Raw genomic sequence first — 21,096 nt, 5'->3', positions numbered from 1 at the left:
GTTGGCTAAGGCAGATGAGGTAAGTTACGTTAAGTTCGGGAAAGTACTTAACCAATTTTCAAAAGGAACACTACACACTAAAAGCTGTACATAAGGAATTTGTAATAACTTACATATGTATCAAATGCCTGGATCATCCCAATGTTTAATAAGCCTTTACTTCGAAAGTATTACATTTTGTATGATAAATTTACACCACACTGGAACCATCCACTTCTCTTTTAGGACACACACACTATGGGTGACATTACTGTCACCCATAGTGTTTTTAGTTTCTAAACCAGTAGGTTTTAGTTTCTAAACAATCATAAAATGATATCTCATGTTTTCAATACATTTTGTTCCTGATATTTACCCAGAAAATTACATTAATAGTTTGTAATAGTACATAGGTAGTACATGAATATGAAAATATTGCTATCTTCGGGCAACTGTTTTGTTGTTGTTTTAATTAAAAAAAAATGGGCCAGTGTAGCTCAGGTGGTAGGATGCCTGACTCACATGCTGCCGGCGAAACCCAGCACCGGCGAGAACAGCTAGACATTTTTAAAAATGTCTATAGGCCTCAGGTTGATTCGTCCTGAATAAAATGAATGAATGAATACCTGGGTAAAACCAGGGGTAATAATAGGTGGATGTAGCCTAGCACTGGCCATGTTGCCTTCCTTGTATACCATAGGCCTTAGATTTCTTAACCAATAACTAAGAAATTACTGTATTCTTATGTCTAAGTAGAATTTTAATCTATATTTGAGTGTCATATTAGTGATGAGCGAGACTGGTCTTGGTCTTGGTCTTGGTCTTGCAACCAAAAGGCGGTCTTGGTCTTGGTCTTGCAGCAAGACCAAGACCAAGACCGCCTTTTGGTTGCAAGACCAAGACCAAGCTTGCAAGAACAAGACCAAGACCACGCAAGACCAAGACCAACCTGCAAGACTCTTGCACATTTTTGAGAAAAATTGGTTTTTAATATTTAACTTTATTTTTTAGTTCAATAATATATTTGTTAGAAACCTTAAACAATATCGAATTTTTAAAATACATAATATTTTGGTTATATTTTTAAGTAGTTTTGATTAAGTCAAACGGTTTGCATTTTCTCAACCTTCAAAGTGTCCAGAAGGCAAGTTTTCAAACGGCGATACAGTTCAAGGACAATTGAAATTACTTGTAAGACAAAAAAATGTAATTATAGATAGGGTAATCCATTAAAAAAAAATGCAATTAAAAACGGTTTTTATGTACCAGTAGTTTTCGCTTTTTTGTCTAATAAAAATACTGACACTTATCTCAATTCTTTTCGCATAATCGAGGAAAAATGTAGGTCGTTAAATTTAAAATTAATACAAAAAATATCATAATAAATTTTGAAAAGGGATTCACAATGCTGTGAAAGCATTGTGGCCTGAATAAAAAATAACTGGTTGTCGATTGTAATGTGTCAAGCTTGGTATCGCAAAATCCAAAGCTTAGGTTCAGTGTCTGAATATAATGACAAAAATTCCGATACTGGGAAATTTTTAAAATTATTTTTTGGATTAATTTTTTACAATCAACGAAAGTTGGAAGTTGAATTATTTGTGAAAATCCCGGATGACAAACGCGCAAAGAAGTTTACTGATTTCATAGTTGAAAACTATTTGGAAGAATCTAGGTTTTCCCCAGAAAGGGCCAGTACTACAAATAGTATGTGCCGCACTTGAAATGCATGCGCATCATTTCAGTGTGTTTTAAATTCTAGTTTTTACTACCCACATCCGAATATTTTCAACTTTTTAAATGTCATAATGGGTATTCAATCCAAAAATATGTGAAAATAAAAAGTGCGAATAACTCGTGTTACGAGAGCAATGTAGTTTAAATAAAATTAAAGAACTGCAAGATAACAAATTACAGAATTAAGCGTTTATAACTCCCCATTAGGTATAGTTATTATGTTATAGTATTAGATCTATAAATAGGTATGGTAAATATGAACGTATTTACTAAAAAGTATGTTTTAGTTAGTTTATAAAAAAAGTTAATTATATTAAATAATGATTAAATAGAGTAAAAATATTTGATTTTTGTGTTCTCTTAAAAAAATTTAATTTATGTTCTTAAATTTGACCCTCGTAGGATAAATACTACAGTGTTCGAGTGAAAGGAGCAGATCATTATCTGTTAACAACTATAAACCGTTTATCCCTTTTCGTAAAATCCGTGAATTGAAGGTCCCCGACCATTTGTGGCACCTTTAAGAAGCTCTTTTTCTTAACATTTTATTAAAATACAGGGGCAATAAACAATAATCCAGACTCAAGACGTGGTCTGAAGGCAGGCGGCAGGTATCGACAGCATGCAAAACACAACGTGACACAACCGAAGGCCGGCAATTGCAACAAGGGTTGTAAATGCAGGTTTTTCCTACTGATAAACATTACCATTATAAAAATATACTCTAGTCTCTTTATATAGAGAGAAATAATTAGGTCATTAGGTGAATGTATAATGTTAAAATTGGTATCCGTTTGAAACTATATTCTACATGCTGTTAAAATTTTAAAGCAAATAATATAGTTTCATTCTTCACATCTTTATTTATTTCAATGTACATTGGTTCAAATTATTACTACCAAAAAAGCAAGACCAGCAAGACTCTTGCAGCAAGACCAAGACCAAGAACAAGACCGGCTAGTGCAAGACCAAGACCAAGACTGCCTTTTAGCTGCAAGACCAAGACCAAGACCAAGCTTGCAAGAACAAGACCAAGACCAAGACTAGCCTGGTCTTGGTCTTGTTCTTGTTTGCTCATCACTATGTCATATGCAGCAGCTTAACTTAACTTATTAAATTTCTTAAGGTAGATTATGCAATTTGCAAATTTTTTTTAAATTCTGCAATAGATTGTTACTCTTTTTTGTTTCACTTCATTATATTTTATGTATATTGACAATTTATATAATTTTAGTAAATTGTATTTGTTATTGTTTTTATTTATGACTCTTGTAAGCTTTGTCTATAAAATTGTTAAATTTTTCATGACAATAAAGCATATTTCTATTCTATTAGATATAGCAGACTACCCTGCTATAAACCCAAAGCCTCGTCAGCAGTATAAAACGGGAGACTATTATTATTTAATTAAAAGAAATATAGAATAAATATATTAATAGAAATATATAATTATTATTATCCAGAAATATATATCAAAAAATAAATATTATTTACTGTTTTTGAAGTTATACTTCTTTAGGCGTGTTGGGAGAAAATTTATATGTGGGCGAATTCATCAAAAGTATTGCTCCTGAGCGCAGCTCAAACGTTATTCATGCTCTGATTGGGTAATTACAATGACTTGTCAACAGTTGTTCAATTTGTCGGTTATTTTATTAACACGTCAATGTATATTAGTGTTTATTGTTGTGAGGACACAGACAAAAGCAAGTTAATAATTATATGTATATATACAGTATGTCCCTGTAAGTAGTATCCATATGGAAAACTTTTTTATTATTAATTTTACGAAAAAAAGTCATTCTTCATAAAAAGCTCTACATGGTCCAAAACCTAAGATTCAACCATCAGATATAAAATTTTATGAATATTATACGAGGTATGTCAAAAAGTTTGAATTTCACTCGAGAGTAAAGTAGCTTTATTTTTCACAATATTGAAAATTGCTATTAAGAAAAGTTGTTTGGAATTAAAAACTATATTCTAATATGCAATGACATCCTTCTAATTGAATTTTTTTTTTGAAAAATTATGGATAACTAACATTATTTTCTAAAAGTGATTCTTAATAAAAATTCTGCATGGTCTGAAACCTAAAATACAACCGTCTTATGTCAAATTTTATCAATTTTATACAAGGTATGTTAAAAAATATGAATTTGGCTCAAGAGTAAAATAACTTTATTTTTCACAATATCGAAAATTGATATTATGAAAACCATGTTTCAGTATGTAATTACATCATTCTTATTGAAATATTTTGAACTATAAAGGTACTTTACTTTTGATCTAAATTTTTCTTTTTTGACACACCTCATATAAAATTGACATAAGATGGTTGTATTTTAGGTTTTAGAGTATTTTAGACCATGCAGAAGTTTTTATTTCGAATCACTTTTTTCGTAAAATTTATAATAAAAGAGTTATTAGAATTAAAATTACTGAAAATTATGTTAGTTATCCATAGTTTTTCAAAAAAAAAATTTTTTCAGTTAAAAGGATGTAATTGCATATTAGAATATAGTTTTTAATTCCAAACAACTTTTCATAATAGCAATTTTCAATATTGTGAAAAATAAAGCTACTTTACTCTTGAGTGAAATTCAAACTTTTTGACATACCCCGTATAATATTCATAAAATTTGATATCTGATGGTTGAATCTTAGGTTTTGGACCATGCAGAGCTTTTTATGAAGAATAACTTTTTTTCGTAAAAATAATAATAAAAAAGTTTTCCATATGGATACAACTTACAGGGACATACTGTATAAACCGTTATTAGGCGTCAACCACCTTCGGTAGGGATCTATGGAGGAGTATCACCAAGCTGCAAGCCCTTATCCCCTGCCATACCGCTCCTCCATAGGCCGATCAGACGCCAGTTTATTCCAGACCAAGTCATGGTAATGGTATATCGGGGCAGGGCCCACTTGTGAGCCCTTCAGACACTTAGACCTCCTACGGCGGGTCCATTGTATCACCCTTATCTTGCTGATCAGATCAGGTCCATAAGAACCTGGTCGTCGGCGTTTATGGGGCCCAGGCTGCACCGAGCTCCCATGCTAGTCCCCCAGAAACCTTATGGCCTCACAGAAAGCCACAAGTCTCTTGAAAGACAACTCCCTCACCTGGCTCGGCTGCATAGATGCCGATCCCAGGATCTGCCACCTCCGATAGGCCAATACCGGGCACTCCCAGAGGACATGTGAGGTTTCCTCCTCCTCGTTACATAGACGACACCATGAGCCATCCGCCAGTCTAAGCAGATGAAGGTGCCGTCGGAGTCTACAGTGGCCGGTGAGCATACCGACCACCAGGGAGCATCTTCTACGATCCAGAAGAAGCAGTTGGGCTGTAAGACTTTTGGATGGCCCCACTATGTGGAGCCTGGCCTGTCTCATACCTCCACAACTGGCCCAGCAGTCCTGGAACCTCCGCAGAAGAAGCTCCCTGAGACTACCCCGACCAGTACTGAAGGGCACTCCAATCATAGGTTCGGGTCCTACAGGCAGAGAGGATGAGCCCCGTCTTGCCAGGGCGTCAGCCCGTTCGTTACCTTCCACACCTGTGTGTCCCGGTACCCATACCAACCTAACCCTGTTGGTTATAGCAACATCATCCAGAGCTTTCTTGCACTCAAGAACCAGCTTAGAGCTGATCTTGGGTGCTTCCAGAGCCCTTAGCGCTGCCTGGCTGTCAGAGCAGATAGAGATGGTCCTGCCTGAGCAAGCCCTATCTGTAATCTCTTGAGTACATGCCAGGATCGCAAAGCTCTCGGCCTGAAAGACTGATGCATGAGAGCCGAGAGCCTGGCTAGACTCAAATCCGACTCCACCTCCATACACTCCAGCACCTGCCCGCTCGTCTGTTCTGGACCCATCTGTGAACCAGGTGAGCCCACTCCGACAGATTAGTGTACGTTCTCGTCCTACCCATTCATCCCGGTCAGGAAATTGGACCAAGAAGGAGGATGAGAAATCAAATTGAGGGGACATGCTGTCCTGTATCATAGAAAGCACAGGACAACATTCGATACCCTGTCTCCAAATGTCACAATGGCTCATCCGCTCATTCGTTCCCAACCAATATCCAGAGCAGTTGAGACGATAGGCTGCCATCATGGCTTCGTGCTCTACAATGAGATGTAAAGGAGGTAAATCCAGCAGAACCTCAAGATCTGCTGTGGGAGTGGTCCCCATGGCCCCTGTGATGCCCACGCGTGCCAACCGCTGTAGATGAGCCAACTGTACCTTGACTGAAGACAGTCTAGCCCGGGGCCACCACACGATTGCCGCATACGTCAGTATAGGTTTTATCATGGATTGGTATATTCAATATAGAATTTTCGGCTGCAGACCCCATTTGGCTCCGAAAGCTCTTCTGCACGCCCAATAAGCTGCAGCGGCCTTCTTCAACTTAGCGTCCAGATGTTCCTTCCATGTCAGTTTAGAATCTAGGATCACTCCTAGGTGCTTCACTGACCTGGAAATCGATAATGTTTTGCCATAGAAGCTAAGATTTCTAGTAGATCCGATGACCCTTCTCCGAGTAAACGGAACCACAGCAGTCTTCTCAGGATTAACCTTGAGTGACTGTCCCCGACACCATTCTTCAACGAGCCCGAGAGCCACCTGAGCGACCTCGTGCACTGTTCCCGGAAAGAGTCCCTCAATCAGTAAAACTACGTCATCGGCGTAGGCTTGTGCATACATACCTTGTTCGGAGAGTCGCTGAAGAAGGCCGTCAACCACCATGCACCACAGCAGGGGGGATAAGACTCCTCCCTGAGGGCAACCACGAGATGCCAACACCCGAACGCAACAACCGTTCCGGTGCGCAGCTATCTGCCTCTGAGAAAGCAGGGCCCGGATCCACCTGACCAAGTTTCGGCCAACCCCATGCTTTTCTGCAGCATCACACATAGAGTCAAAAGTAGCGCAGCTAAATGCGCCCTGGATATCCATAAAGATACCCAAAGCTGTATTGCTTCCGATCTAGCACCCGTTCCACCCTGCAGACAAGGTGATGCAGGGCCGTCTCACAAGACTTCCCAGCCTGGTAGGCATATTGACGTGTATGCAAGGGGTTGCCCCTAAGTGCTCCATCACGTATGAATCGATCCACTAGTCTCTCTAGAGCAGCAATACTCAACCTGAGGCCCGCGGGCCGGATGAGGCCCTCTAGCGTTTTTTATGCGGCCCGAAGTCTGACTAAAGAGCCCTGTGATCAAATTATTTGTCAAATTTCACGTGTTTTTCAAATTATTTGATAATGTGCCGATGTGTTTGAGGCGTGTTTGGGCGTGAGGCAGACAATTTAGTGACTTTAATTTTAAATTACATACATATTGAAATTTTTAAGAACTCTGATTAAAAAGCAGGGTATTATTAACTTTTAATAATCAATTATTAAAGTTAGTGAACAAATACTTATTTTAAAAATAATTAATACTTATTTACTACATTGCAATGACGCATTTAGTAATCACAAGAAAAATTCAGGTCCGGATTAACAAAAAAAAATTTTAAAAATTGTGACCTTGAAACAACACCCTGTATATTAATATTTTCAAATTCGTCTGCACATTTGAAAAGAGCACAAAAAACTAAGTTTAATTGCTCGCTTTAATTTTTTGCGCGGATAATTTAATGACATTAATTTTGAAATTATATCGAGATTTTTGTTTTGAAGGTTCGAGTACTTAAAAACTTCGACATAATTTCAAAATTAAAGTCATTGAATTGTCTGCGCAAAAAATGGAAGCTCCATTAAAGCTCTTTTCAAATGTGCAAACGGGTTATGAAAATTTCAATATACAGGATGTTGTTTCAAGGTCACAATGGATTTATAATTTTGTTTAATCCGTGTCTAGATTTTTCTTGTGATTAGTAGTTGGGTGGTTTCGGTTCTAAATGTGACATGTGTACCAAATATCAAAAAAATATACAAGGTGGTTTTAAAGTTATGGGTCCAGAAAGAAATGGGCTCGAGAAAAGTCGGTTATAAAGTCGGTGGAGCAATAAATTTATTATGTCTAGAACCGCCTCATTTACCTCTATTCACCATTCAAGTATTTCCGTTTCCCAATGAAACACCCTATGTATACTACTTCATCTTGATTGCGGCCCGCAAGCTGTGGCAATATCTACTATGTGGCCCAGGAAAGAAAAAGTTTGAGTATCGCTGCTCTAGAGCCTTTAGAAGAAAGGATGAAAGACTGATTGGCCGGAATGATTTAGCAAGGGTAAAATCAGTTTTACCCGGTTTAGGAATAAATACGACTCTAGTCCTCCTCCAAGGCAAAGGAATATACCCTATCGCAAGACAGGCCCTAAATATCCTGACCAATGTGGGAGCAATAAGGTCCAAACCCTGCTGAAGCAGAGCCGGTATAATTCCGTCTTCTCCTGGTGACTTGAAGGGAGCGAAACCCCTGACATCCCAGCACACCTTCGTGTACGATACTACTTCCTTCGCCATCCGGAAGTCCCCCATTCGCGGGAGCCTAGCCGCGGCTAAGGCAGTATCATCGTCCAAACCCTCTGGAAAGTGAGCATCTAAGAGAGTTCTGAGGGCCTCCTCGTCAGTTGTAGATAAGCTTCCACTAGGCATGCGGACCTGGCCGACCCCCGGGGTTGGATGTTTGGAGAGGGCATGATGGAGCCTAGCTGCAGCGGGCATGTGTTCCACTCTGTCACAGTAGGCTCTCCAAGAGCTCCTCTTTGACCTCTTAATCAGAGACTTATATTCCCTCTGAGCTTCCTTAAAAGAGTCCCAGTGAGCAGGGGTACCAGTCCTCTTGGCCCTATTGAAGAGAGGCTGAGTCAATTTGCGTTGTCTCTCTACCTGAGGTGTCCACCAGGGAATAGCGGAGCCAGCCGTCCTCTGTATAAGAGGGCAGCTAGCTATATATGCCGAGGTTAGGGCTCCGGATAAGTGATCCAAAGAGATCTCTATCTCCTCAGCTCCGCCTCGACAGGGAGGCAGACCCACGAGATTATGGTCGAGCTCCTCTCGAAAGAGTTCCCAGTCTGTAGCTCTTGGATTCCTATATGAAATATTCTGGAGCTTAACAGCCTCCAGCTTAATAATAATGTGTCTATGATCTGACAGCGAGATTTCGTCGGACACGACTCAATCTGAGACCAGTCCCACTAGCGCTCTAGAGCATAAAGTGAGGTCGATAACTTGACTTCTTCTAGACGTCATAAACGTAGGTACCGAGCCCCGATTTAAAATTTCTAAGTCGGTTCCCGAGAGATATTGCAGCAGAGCTGTACCCCGGGGATTGATATCTGTACTCCCCTACACTATGTGGTGGGATTTGGAATCGCATCCCACTAGGAGCGGAAGTCACAGGTCCTCACAGTATCTGACTAACTCCATCATTTCCGTTGTTGGAGGGGTTCTGGTGAATCATAAGGAAAGTAGGCAGAATAGACCACCATCTCCCTCCACGTCTCACCAACTTGAAACTTCACCTTTACCGCCACAAGGTCTCGCGAACAAGAGTCCTGCAGCAGGCAGGTGAATAAATTATTGGTTAGAACAGCGGCTCTCGGGGTCTCTACAGCGGAGCACCAGAACAGTTGACCCCCAAAGTTCCCTAGTCCGCATATTTTACCTCTATACACCCACGGTTCCTGGATGAGAGCTATTCTTGCTGACAGTTCGGACAGTCTTCTCAAGAGGACACCTGAGGCTGCCTTACCGTGTTGCAAGTTGGCTTGGATGATATAGCCCATTGTGGTCAATAGAGTCAATAGACCAAGTCATAGATTCTATTGAATTTTATACTACGACGTTGGCCTTTTATTAATTTTAAATGACCGGGCTGGGGCTCGAACCACAATCGCAAATCCACTAAACTTGTCGATCGACTGCGCCTCAGCCAACTTAGCTGTCCGATCGCCTGTAGTGACAGTGACTTGTCGATAATTGTAGTGACTTTTTAAATAGTTTTTAAAAGCAACAGGTACGTAATTGTAAATATTTCAGTATTGTAATAAAAAATTACATAGGTAGGTATGTACTACTTACCTATTTGGAAAATGGAAAATGTACCTACCTAGTAGGTAATGCTTTGATTTACATAATTTGATTACCACCAAATTTTCTACCAATCTTCATCTAATATATTGTTTTCTTACTCTATATTTTGTTGTATTTTAATTCCACAAAAATCAAACTAATTTGAGTAAAATAAAAATGTATACCATTTTTATTCAGTTGCAATGCGAAGGCAAAACGATCTTATTTTTCACTTAGAATAGACGGGGGTTGTGAATTGCATAGTGTAGAATTCCTTCCCCTTTCCTTCCCTTTTGTCTTCACTGCAGCATCCATCTGGCTTGCATATTGTAGAAGCCTTGGAGGTGTCACCAGGGAAATGGACCTATAAGTTTTCAATTTAAAAATATTTTAGTAATATTTTTAATATTTTTCAATATTATTAATGTTGCTATTAGGATTGAAAACTTTACCTTTCAATGCCAGATGACGCTAGTTACCTAATCCATACACATCAGTTGCAATGTGGGGATAAACTTTCATGGTTGATCACTTCGAGTATGGAGCAGCAGCCTACGCCTCTCAGATGATGACTCCAATAAGAGTCGAAAATCGTCGATTCAGAGTGCTGGACTGCGCTCCATATTCTAAGTGAAAAATAAGACTGTTTTGCCTTCGCATTGCAACTGAATAAAAATGGTATACATTTTTATTTTATATTAGTATTATGTAGGTACTCATAGAGTAACTAGGTCCATTTTCTGTTGGAACTTTACCAAGCTGCAGACGGGGGTTGTGAATTGCATAGTGTAGAATTCCTTCCCTTTTGTCTTCACTGCAGCATCCATCTGGCTTGCATATTGTAGAAGCCTTGGAGGTGTCACCAGGGAAATGGACCAATACGTTTTTAATTTAAAAATCTTTTAGTAATATTTTTAATATTTTTCAATATTATTAATGTTGCTGTTAGGATTGAAAACTTTACCTTTAATTTGATTAAATTCAGAACTGTCGAACAGTAAAACGTTCAGTTGGCCTATCTTCCCACATGACGGATATGTGTAAGTGGGTAAATGAGTAGAGGCTTCGATTACAAATCTAAGCACCCTAACATGCGCGGGTTCGATCCCCAATGCAAGTTTTTATTTTTTTATACATTTTATGATTGTAAATATATTTGTTATATAATTTTTTTTTTCAGTAAATGCGCATTTAGTTAAAAATTTTGCCAACAATTATTGTTCAGAAATCATATCTTTGTGGCATTTTTCAATGTGTTTGTGTGTGTTTTACTCTTTAATTTTTTTAATTTTTGATATTGTTTTAATAAAAAATTTTGGAAAGTAGTAAGTATTAAAATTAGTTTAATATTTAAATAAAATATAAATAAACTGTTTAAAGTACATATATCAATTTCGTTGAAATCAAATAATAGAAGTATAACTTCTTACATGCGTACAAAGTACACACATTTTTTTTTAATTCACCATAATTTCAGTTTTTTTAATATGTTTTAATTTACCAATAAAAATAGTAAATAATATTAAAATGCCACAAGAAACTAGCTTCAGAACAAAATTAAAAAATAAGTCGAGATCCATTCTGAAGCAAAACTATTTGAAGGAAGGAAAAATTACTGAGATTGACCGACTGTCGTCTAGTCTAATTAATCTTACCAGATGAGAGCTGAAGACTGCCACAGAGATAAACGCTAATGTGAAAAGCTTAGTGACATGCTTCATACATCATAATGTATAATATCATGAGTTGATCTTTCCGATTTTAGACCCTTCTGTCAGGGGCAAGCTTTCTTTAAAAAACATGCAGGAAATAGTCTAGAGACCACCTATAAAATATGGTCAAACATCTTGTATGAGAAAATGAAACCTTGCACCACGAAAGTAACAGGTAGGTTTCAGACCAGGTCTGCCTTTACGCCAAATTATTGACAAAAAAAAAGCTCATAAGTTAAAAGTGCATCTATACCATCGTAAGATCCAGTACAAATCCTTTTAAAGTCCTTATAAAAGAGTTCCTGGCTTTTATCAGGAAATTTAACTTCTTGGTGGAGGTTTCAACTGGGTTTTGAGACAAGAAGTGTTTCACCTGAATTCTGAAGAAGAAGAAATGTAATGTTGAATTCCATTGCTTAGTTTCTAGTTTCATAAATATGCTAATTGTAAAAACTATTAGTCTAGGTCAACCTGCACCCATCTACTTTCCGGATGAAACATTTTTTTTTATTAAATTTCATACATAGACAAATATTTCTAGCATGGGTTGCCTATTAAAATCGTGTCATAGCTATCATTAAGGGGAGGCCGTAGGGGTTGAAATCAATGTTTCAAGCAATTTTTTTTTGTAAGTATGGTAGAATTATTTTATTTTTAAATTACATAGGCATATTCGGTACAATTCATAGATTATTCAAGAAAAAATTTAAGGAAAAATATTGAGAAATAAGCCAACAGTGGCAAATTTTTAAAGACACCTCAAAATATAATGAATTTTGTGATGCACATCAGAACTCATCGTTGGATCACGGTATACAAAAAATTCGGAAAGATTTTATTAGCTTATGGGTTTTTCGAGGTAACGCTGTCTAGTTTTTTTTATCGACTTATATGTACAAAAAAATGATGCACACCGGAATATCCTTTTGAATCGCGGAGTAATTTACAAAAGAAAATGAGAACAGCTATTGACCGTTGTTCACTACGTTCAAGCATGCTGGCGAGAACCAGCTGCAAAGCGAGTCGAAGGTAGGGATATTCAACACTATCTCCCTACCTTCGACTCGCTTGAGCGTAGTGAGAAACGGTCAACAGCTATTCTCATTTTCTTTTGTAAATTACTCCGCGATTCAAAACATATTCCGGGGTGCATCACTTTAAGAGTTAATATAATAGTCTCCCGTTTTATACCGCTAACGCGGCTTTGGGATTATAGCAGGGTAGTCTGCTATCTCTAGGGCCTACGGTATACAAGGAAGGTAACAGGGCCAGTGCTACGCTTCAACCGCCTATTATTACCCCTGGTTTTATCCAAGGTACTCATTTTTATTCAGGCTGAGTCGACCTGGGGCCTATAGACATTTTAAAAATGTCTAGATGTTCTCGCCGGCGGCGCTGGGTTTCGAACCCCGGCCTACCTGCGTGGAAGTCAGACATGTTACCGCCTGAGCTATCCGGGGCGAGAACATCTAGACATTTTTAAAATGTCTATAGGCCCCAGGTCGAGTTATCTGGGCCCCGGATAGCTCAGGGACTTTAAGATTTAACAGACAAAAAGGAAATTGAAAATAAAAGTTGACAATACTTTAAACGCGTTTTTCTCAAAACTGCTTTTTTCAAAGGCTGTAGACATTGTAAATCAAAAACTACTTGACCAATCCACCTGGAATTTTGTATATATTTTCTTTAGACATTCTTTGGGGTAACGCTGTCAAGATATTTTTTGTTTTTTGCTTATTTTTTGTTTAAAATAATAAATAGGTTGATTTTCACCTTTTTTTTGCAGAAACATCGTTGTTTTGATTTCTGAGTGATATCAAAAAGGGAAAATTCGATACAACTAAAAAACTCGACAGCGTTACCTCGAGAAACTCATAAGCTAATAAAATAATTTTGAATTTTTTGTTTACCATGATCCACTGATGAGTTCTGATGTCCACTGCAAAATTTATTGTTTTTTGAGGTGTCTTTAAAAATGTGCCATCGTTGGCTTATTTTTCAATACTTTTCCTGGATTTTTTTCTTGAATAATCTATTAATTGTACCGAATACGTCTATTTAATTCAATAATAAAATAATTCTACCATACTTTCAAAAAAAATGTGCTTGAATTATTGATTTCAACCCCCTACGCCCCCCCTTAACGATAGCTATGACACGATTTTGATAGGCAACCCATGCTAGAAATATCTGTCTATGTATGAAATTTTAATAATAAAAAAATGTTTGATCTGGAAAGCAGATGAGTGCATGTCGATATATATTTGGATCCCCTACTATAATATAATGATCTTTTTAGGATTAAAGAAGGAATGCTACAGGCTTTGGTAAATGAGCAAGAAAAACTGGTAAAAAATTCGATTGCTCAATTCATAGGTGTAATAGGAAAACATGAATTTCCGGAAAACTGTTGGCCAGAAGTTTTACAATTTATCCACACTTTAACAAGCGGTGAAAATAATTTTGATAAAGAGGTAAGCATTTAAAACAATTTTTTTTTATTTCAGCATGTAATTTGCAGCTTAGCAATAGTTTAATCTGTATTTTAATTTATTCTACAGTCTTCTAACAGTAACACTAAAAACACAGTATTTATTTACTGAACCGTACAAATTTATTTTATCAACTGACTTCTACAATTGCCAATGTCGATTGTTTCCCACCTTCAGACGTTAGCTTAAGAGCTAGTTGACTTCAGTCATAATTATAGATATGTATGACGTTAACATGACATTAACATTTTTGAAGTGAAAACTTCTTTAGGGACGTTGTGCGAGTTTTGGATAGGGGGAAAATCATTGAATTAGCGACCGTCATTGCTTATGCTTTATGCTATATATTATTTGTATGTGTATATAAATTGTATAGAAATATTTAAATTTAAAATAAATGTAAAACCTATTTTAGGATGAGGAAAAAGGATTTATTTCGCGACCGTCATCTCTTCGGCGAAATAAATTTTGTACGTATCTATATTATTCATATGTTTATGTATACATAAATTGTATAAAAGTATCTAAATTTAAAATACATCTAAAACCTATTTTTGGATGAGGAAAAAGGAGTTATTTTGCAACCGTCATATCTTCGACGAAATAAATTTTGTACGTATATTTATTAAAGTGAAGACTTCTTTAGGGACGTTGTGCACTTTTTGGATGGGAAAATGTATTAAATTGGCGACCGTCATCGCTTTGAAGAAATACATTTTTGAAGTGAAATCTTCTTGAGGGACGTTGTGCACTTTTTGGATGGGGAAAAACTATTAAACTAGCGACCGTCATCACTTCGACGAAATAAATTTTTGAAGTAAAAATTTCTTTAGGGACGTTGTGCACTTTTTAGATGGAAAAAAAGTATTGAATTAATGACTGTCATCGGGAACGTCATCGCTTCGGCGAAATAAATTTTTGAAGTGAAAACTTCTTTTGGGGACGTTGTGCACTTTTTAGATGGGGAAAAAGTATTGAATTAGCGACCATCATCGCTTCGGCGAAATAAATTTTTGAAGTGAAAACTTCTTTAGGGACGTTGTGCACTTTTTGGATTGGAAAAAGTAATAAATTAGCGACCGTCATCTCTTCGACGAAATAAATATTTGAACTGAAAACTTCTTTAGGGACGTTGTGCACTTTTCGGATGGGAAAAATTATTAAATTAGCGACCGTCATCGCTACGATGAAATTGATTTTTGAAGTGAAAACTTCTTGAGGGACGTTGTGCACTTTTTGGATGGGGAAAAATTATTAAATTAGCGACCGTCATCGCTTCCACGAAATAAATTTTTGAAGTGAAAACTTCTTTAGGGACGTTGTGCACTTTTTGGATGGAAAAAAGTAAATAGATAAATAAAAAATTAGCGACATTTATCGCTTCGATGAAATACATTTTTGAACTGAAAATTTCTTTAGGGACGTTGTGCACTTTTTGGATGGAAAAAGTATTAAATTAGCGACCGTCATCGCGACCATCATTGCTTCAACGAAATAAATATTTGAAGTGAAAACTTCTTGAGGGACTTTCTGCACTTTTTGGATGGGAAAAAGTATTAAATTAGGGACCGTCATCGCTTCGACGAAATAAATATTTGAAGTAACAACTTCTTGCGGGACGTTGTGCACTTTTTGGATGGGGAAAAGTATTAAATTAGCGACCGTCATCGCTTCGACGAAATAAATTTTTGAAGTGAAAATTTCTTTAGGGACGTTGTGCACTTTTTGGATGGGAAAAGTATTAAATTAGCGACCGTCATCGCGACCATCATCGCTTCGACGAATAAATATTTGAAGTGAAAACTTCTTGAGGGACGTTGTGCACTTTTTAGATGGAAAAAAGTGTTGAATTAGTGACTGTTATCGCGACCGTCTTCGCTTCGGCGAAATAAATTTTTGAAGTGAAAACTTCTTTTGGGGACGTTGTGCACTTTTTAGATGGGGAAAAAGTATTGAATTAGCGACCGTCATCGCTTCGGTGAAATAGATTTTTGAAGTGAAAACTTCTTTAGGGACGTTGTGCACTTTTTGGATTGGAAAAAGTAATAAATTAGCGACCATCATCTCTTCGACGAAATAAATATTTGAACTGAAAACTTCTTAGGGACGTTGTGCACTTTTCGGATGGGAAGAATTATTAAATTAGCGACCGTCATCGCTACGATGAAATTGATTTTTGAAGTGAAAACTTCTTGAGGGACGTTGTGCACTTTTTGGATGGGGAAAAATTATTAAATTAGCGACCGTCATCGCTTCCACGAAATAAATTTTTGAAGTGAAAACTTCTTTAGGGACGTTGTGCACTTTTTGGATGGAAAAAAGTAAATAGATAAATAAAAAATTAGCGACATTTATCGCTTCGATGAAATACATTTTTGAACTGAAAATTTCTTTAGGGACGTTGTGCACTTTTTGGATGGAAAAAGTATTAAATTAGCGACCGTCATCGCGACCATCATTGCTTCAACGAAATAAATATTTGAAGTGAAAACTTCTTGAGGGACTTTCTGCACTTTTTGGATGGGAAAAAGTATTAAATTAGGGACCGTCATCGCTTCGACGAAATAAATATTTGAAGTAACAACTTCTTGCGGGACGTTGTGCACTTTTTGGATGGGGAAAAGTATTAAATTAGCGACCGTCATCGCTTCGACGAAATAAATTTTTGAAGTGAAAATTTCTTTAGGGACGTTGTGCACTTTTTGGATGGGAAAAGTATTAAATTAGCGACCGTCATCGCGACCATCATCGCTTCGACGAATAAATATTTGAAGTGAAAACTTCTTGAGGGACGTTGTGCACTTTTTAGATGGAAAAAAGTGTTGAATTAGTGACTGTTATCGCGACCGTCATCGCTTCGGCGAAATAAATTTTTGAAGTGAAAACTTCTTTTGGGGACGTTGTGCACTTTTTAGATGGGGAAAAAGTATTGAATTAGCGACCGTCATCGCTTCGGTGAAATAGATTTTTGAAGTGAAAACTTCTTTAGGGACGTTGTGCACTTTTTGGATTGGAAAAAGTAATAAATTAGCGACCATCATCTCTTCGACGAAATAAATATTTGAACTGAAAACTTCTTAGGGACGTTGTGCACTTTTCGGATGGGAAGAATTATTAAATTAGCGACCGTCATCGCTACGATGAAATTGATTTTTGAAGTGAAAACTTCTTGAGGGACGTTGTACACTTTTTGGATGGGGAAAAATTATTAAATTAGCGACCATCATCGCTTCGACGAAATAAATTTTTGAAGTGAAAACTTCTTTAGGTACGTTGTGCACTTTTTGGATGGAAAAAAGTAAATAAATAAATAATAAATTAGCGACATTCATTAGCTTCGATGAGAACCACTGAGAACAGCAGTGGACTCAACACGCATCCCTGTTTGACGCATTGACTTGTCGTAAATTCTCTGGATTCCTCGTTAGTGGTTCTTACTGTATTTGTATTATTTTTGTACATATCCTTTATTACTTCTATTATGTGTCTGTCGACTCCCCTTTCTTTTAGTCTGTCTTCCTTACATCCTTTCTTCGGATTCTGTCAAACGTCTTTTCCAGGTCCATGAAGCATATATTATGTATCTCTTTATTCTTATTGATTACCTTCTCACTTACTTGTCTTATTGTGAATATTAGGTCTTGCGTGCTTCTGTCCTACCCGAATCCACATTGTGTTTCTTTCATAGTTGTTTCTAATTGGGTTTTATTCTTGTCTTTATTATTCTTGCGAATACCTTCCCAGGGATACATGATATGGTGATACCTCGGTAATTATTACAGTTTCTCTTGTCTTCCTTTTTGTGTATTGGTAACATAATGTCTTTCTTCCAGTCCTTTGGTATTTCTGCTCTATTTATGATATCATTCATTAGTTCTTTCATGCTGTCCATTCCCTCTATTCCCATGAATTTTATCATTTCCGGGGTGATATCATCCTTGCCTGGTGTTTTGCCTAATTTTACTCTTTCTATTGCTTTTTCTAATGCCTCTCTTGGTATGGATTCCACTTTTTGTTCTTCATTCCTTTCTGGTATCTCGCCTATGTTGTTATAACACATGTCTGCAAGTGTTAGCTCTTTGAAATGTTCTCTCCATCTTTCCATAATGCATCTGGAAACCAGGCCCCAGGAGGTACCTGGTGCCCGGTATCTACGTCGTCTCCTGGAGTTTTATAAAGATTCGTTATAAAATTTTCGCAGTGAATTTACGGGCACCAGGAAACGGCGTTTCCAGGAGACGACGTAGATACCGGGCACCAGGTACCTCTTACAGCTTCGTCGACCCGATATTCGTGTTCAGCGACTTCAAAAACCCCGACATAATAAATTCAACTATTTTCATAACGAATTTTCGAACGAATAGTCGTATTCAGCGACCTCAAAGACCTTACAATAGGATAACAAGTTTCAATGATTTTCATAATGAATTTCCATAAAGCTCCAGGAGACGACGTATATACCGGGCACCAGGTACATCTTACAGTTTCGACGACCCGATATTCGTGTTCAGCAACCTCAAAAACCTACGAGTATGAAAATTAAACTCATTTCCATGCTTATTTTCCGAGTTGTGAATTTTTATTTTCTAAACACTTTGAGGTGCACTTTGGAAAATTCATTTTCTGCCTACGACAATGCAATTTTATTTGACAGTCATGCCACGTGATCAAGAATTTTCCTGGAGCTCTCCCGAATCGAATGCAAAAGGTTTCATAACGATCCTTACTTTAAAAAAGTTAGAGGTTTAGGAGATTTTAGTGCTTTATATCCTCACCTAAAGTGTCGATAACTGAATGAGTTTTGTTTTAAATGCAGCTTTTATAATTTGAATTTATTCGTTTATTAAATTATTTTAATATTTAATGATAAAAATAACATAATTGAAAACAAACATAAAATAAAATATTTACTAAAATTATTTTCGTCTTTTTCAGCTTGGAATGTATACACTGTCAATAATGACTGAAATCGCTCAGAGTTCTTACATAGTACATGCTGAGTCTTTTGCTATATTATTTACAAATATTATAAATCAACTTACAGATCTAAAATTAAATGTAGGTTATTATACAATAATTACCATGAAAAATCTTGTGCCTGCCATTGCTGGTAACCAACAGGTATGTATTTACAATACATTTGTACGTAAAATTATTTTACACAAAAATATCTCTTTTATTTTTAAATTACCAGAGAACGGCAGTTCTCGCCAGTGGCGCACACCCAAACCCCCCTACATGCGACACTATATAGGGTGAGGCAGATAAAGGGCCTATTAGAAATATCTTGAGAACTAAAGGTAACTGAATTATCCAAATTGGAATAATGGGGTTTTGAAGACTGATCTATTTAGTGAAAATATTTTCATCTACTTGGTACTTCCGGTTATACCGGAAGTTGCTTATAACTTCGTTTTTTTTAAAGGGACATCCTGTATATTTTGAAATTTTTGGATTCTCCTCAATTTCTTCTTTCTTAAAATATAATGTTTTGTAACATTATACAGGGTAGATTAAAAGATAATTACGTTTTCTTATTAATTTCGTAGCAATATTCACACCCTGTAAGATTGTAGTAGTTTGACATAATAAACTCTATTTATGTTCAAATGATTTTTAATATAGTCTACTATTGTTAACAATTACTAGTATAGTTAAATTTTTAATTTTAGTATACAGGGTGGGTCTAAACTCGGAGTGAGTATTTTCTGAGTTTTCTTAAATGGAACACCCTATATTTTAGTATTGTAATGAAATGATATTTCATGGTACTTTTTTATTTCTTAAGCATTCCCTATACCTAACTGCTTTAATTTGTGCTTAATTGTTAATCGCACCAACAATCTTAACTTCGATGGTATTTTGACAGTTCAACCATTATTGGCAATTTTAAGTATCAGTCTAGATTAATATGTATTTATTTCCAAAAAATTATTTGTGATTGAATATTTTCACGGGCAACCTAATACAATTTCACATATTTTGTGTTGCAATTAATGTTTTGCTTGAATCACCAATAACTCACATATTAATTACTCACATATTATTATAGGTATACTCACATATTATTATTAGGTATAGGAAATGCTTAAGTAATTAAAACGTACCATAAAACAATATTTCATTACAATACTAAAATACAGGGTGTTCCATTTAAGAAAACTCAGAAAATACTCATTCCGAGTTTCGACCAACCCTGTATACTAAAACGAAAAATTTAACTATACCAATAATTCCTAACAATAGTAGACTATATTAAAAATCATTTGAACATAAATAGAGTTTATTATGTCAAACTACTACAAGCCTACAGGGTGTGCATATTGCTACGAAATTAATAAGGAAACGTAATTATCTTTTAACCTACCCTGTATAATATTACAAAACCTTATATTTAAAGAAAGAAGAAATCGAGGAGAATCCAAAAATGTAAAAATATACAGGGTGTCCCATTTAAAAAAACGAAGTTACAATCAACGTCCGGTATAACCGGAAGTAGTAAAGAGACCAAAATATTTTCATTAAATAGTTCACACCTCAAAACCCCTGTATATCAATTTTCATGATTTTCTTACCTTTAGTTCTCGAGATATTTCTAATAGGCCCTTTATCTGCCTCACCCTGTATATACACGAAATTTTAGATTTTCTAAATCTGACTGAATTGAAAATTGGGCCAACTCCCATCTTAAAGTTCAGGAAAAGACTCGCCCATTCATATGTCAACCATCCATTTTGGTCCAAGGTTGTGGATTTTACGGCCCTTCCTATTTAGGGTCTGTTTTTCGTTCTCGTCCCCAAAATTCCCAAAAACTTCAATAATTTAAGTCCGGCCTTTGCGGCTTCTGATAGTACTGATCATTACCTTTCCAACGCATGTTTAATTTTGAAAATCCGTTATACCATTCGAAAGTTACCGAGCTCAGAAGTATGAAGTATGACTCAATTTTTATTTAAAAAAGGGAAAATGTTTGTGGATATGTATGTGTGGAAAAGTTAAACCGATTTGAATTTTTTTCTGTGTTTGAAAAGTGGGTCAGGGCCGATTCAGAACCGGTGTAGGTTGTGACTTTTGACCACCCATAAGCCAGCTATAGGACTTTGTAGGTACAAAACGGCATATTTTTGGGGGTATATACACACAC

General features: G+C 36.5%; 1 protein-coding gene across 1 annotated transcript in view; it reads left to right on the top strand.

Annotated features, from left to right (window-relative positions):
• Positions 1 to 21,096, top strand: part of LOC114333903 (importin-4) — a 154,147-nt gene that overhangs the window by 8,340 nt on the left and 124,711 nt on the right. Inside the window, exons 3-4 of the mRNA XM_050656072.1 lie at positions 13,760 to 13,934; positions 18,888 to 19,073. Of these exons, the coding sequence (XP_050512029.1) occupies positions 13,760 to 13,934; positions 18,888 to 19,073 (361 nt within the window). The remainder of the gene's footprint in view (positions 1 to 13,759; positions 13,935 to 18,887; positions 19,074 to 21,096) is intronic.

The sequence above is a fragment of the Diabrotica virgifera genome, chromosome 7 (assembly GCF_917563875.1).
Source record: "Diabrotica virgifera virgifera chromosome 7, PGI_DIABVI_V3a".
NCBI classification, from domain to species: domain Eukaryota; kingdom Metazoa; phylum Arthropoda; class Insecta; order Coleoptera; family Chrysomelidae; genus Diabrotica; species Diabrotica virgifera.
Note: the sequence above shows the minus strand (reverse complement) of the source record. Positions and strands in the feature narration are given on the sequence as shown.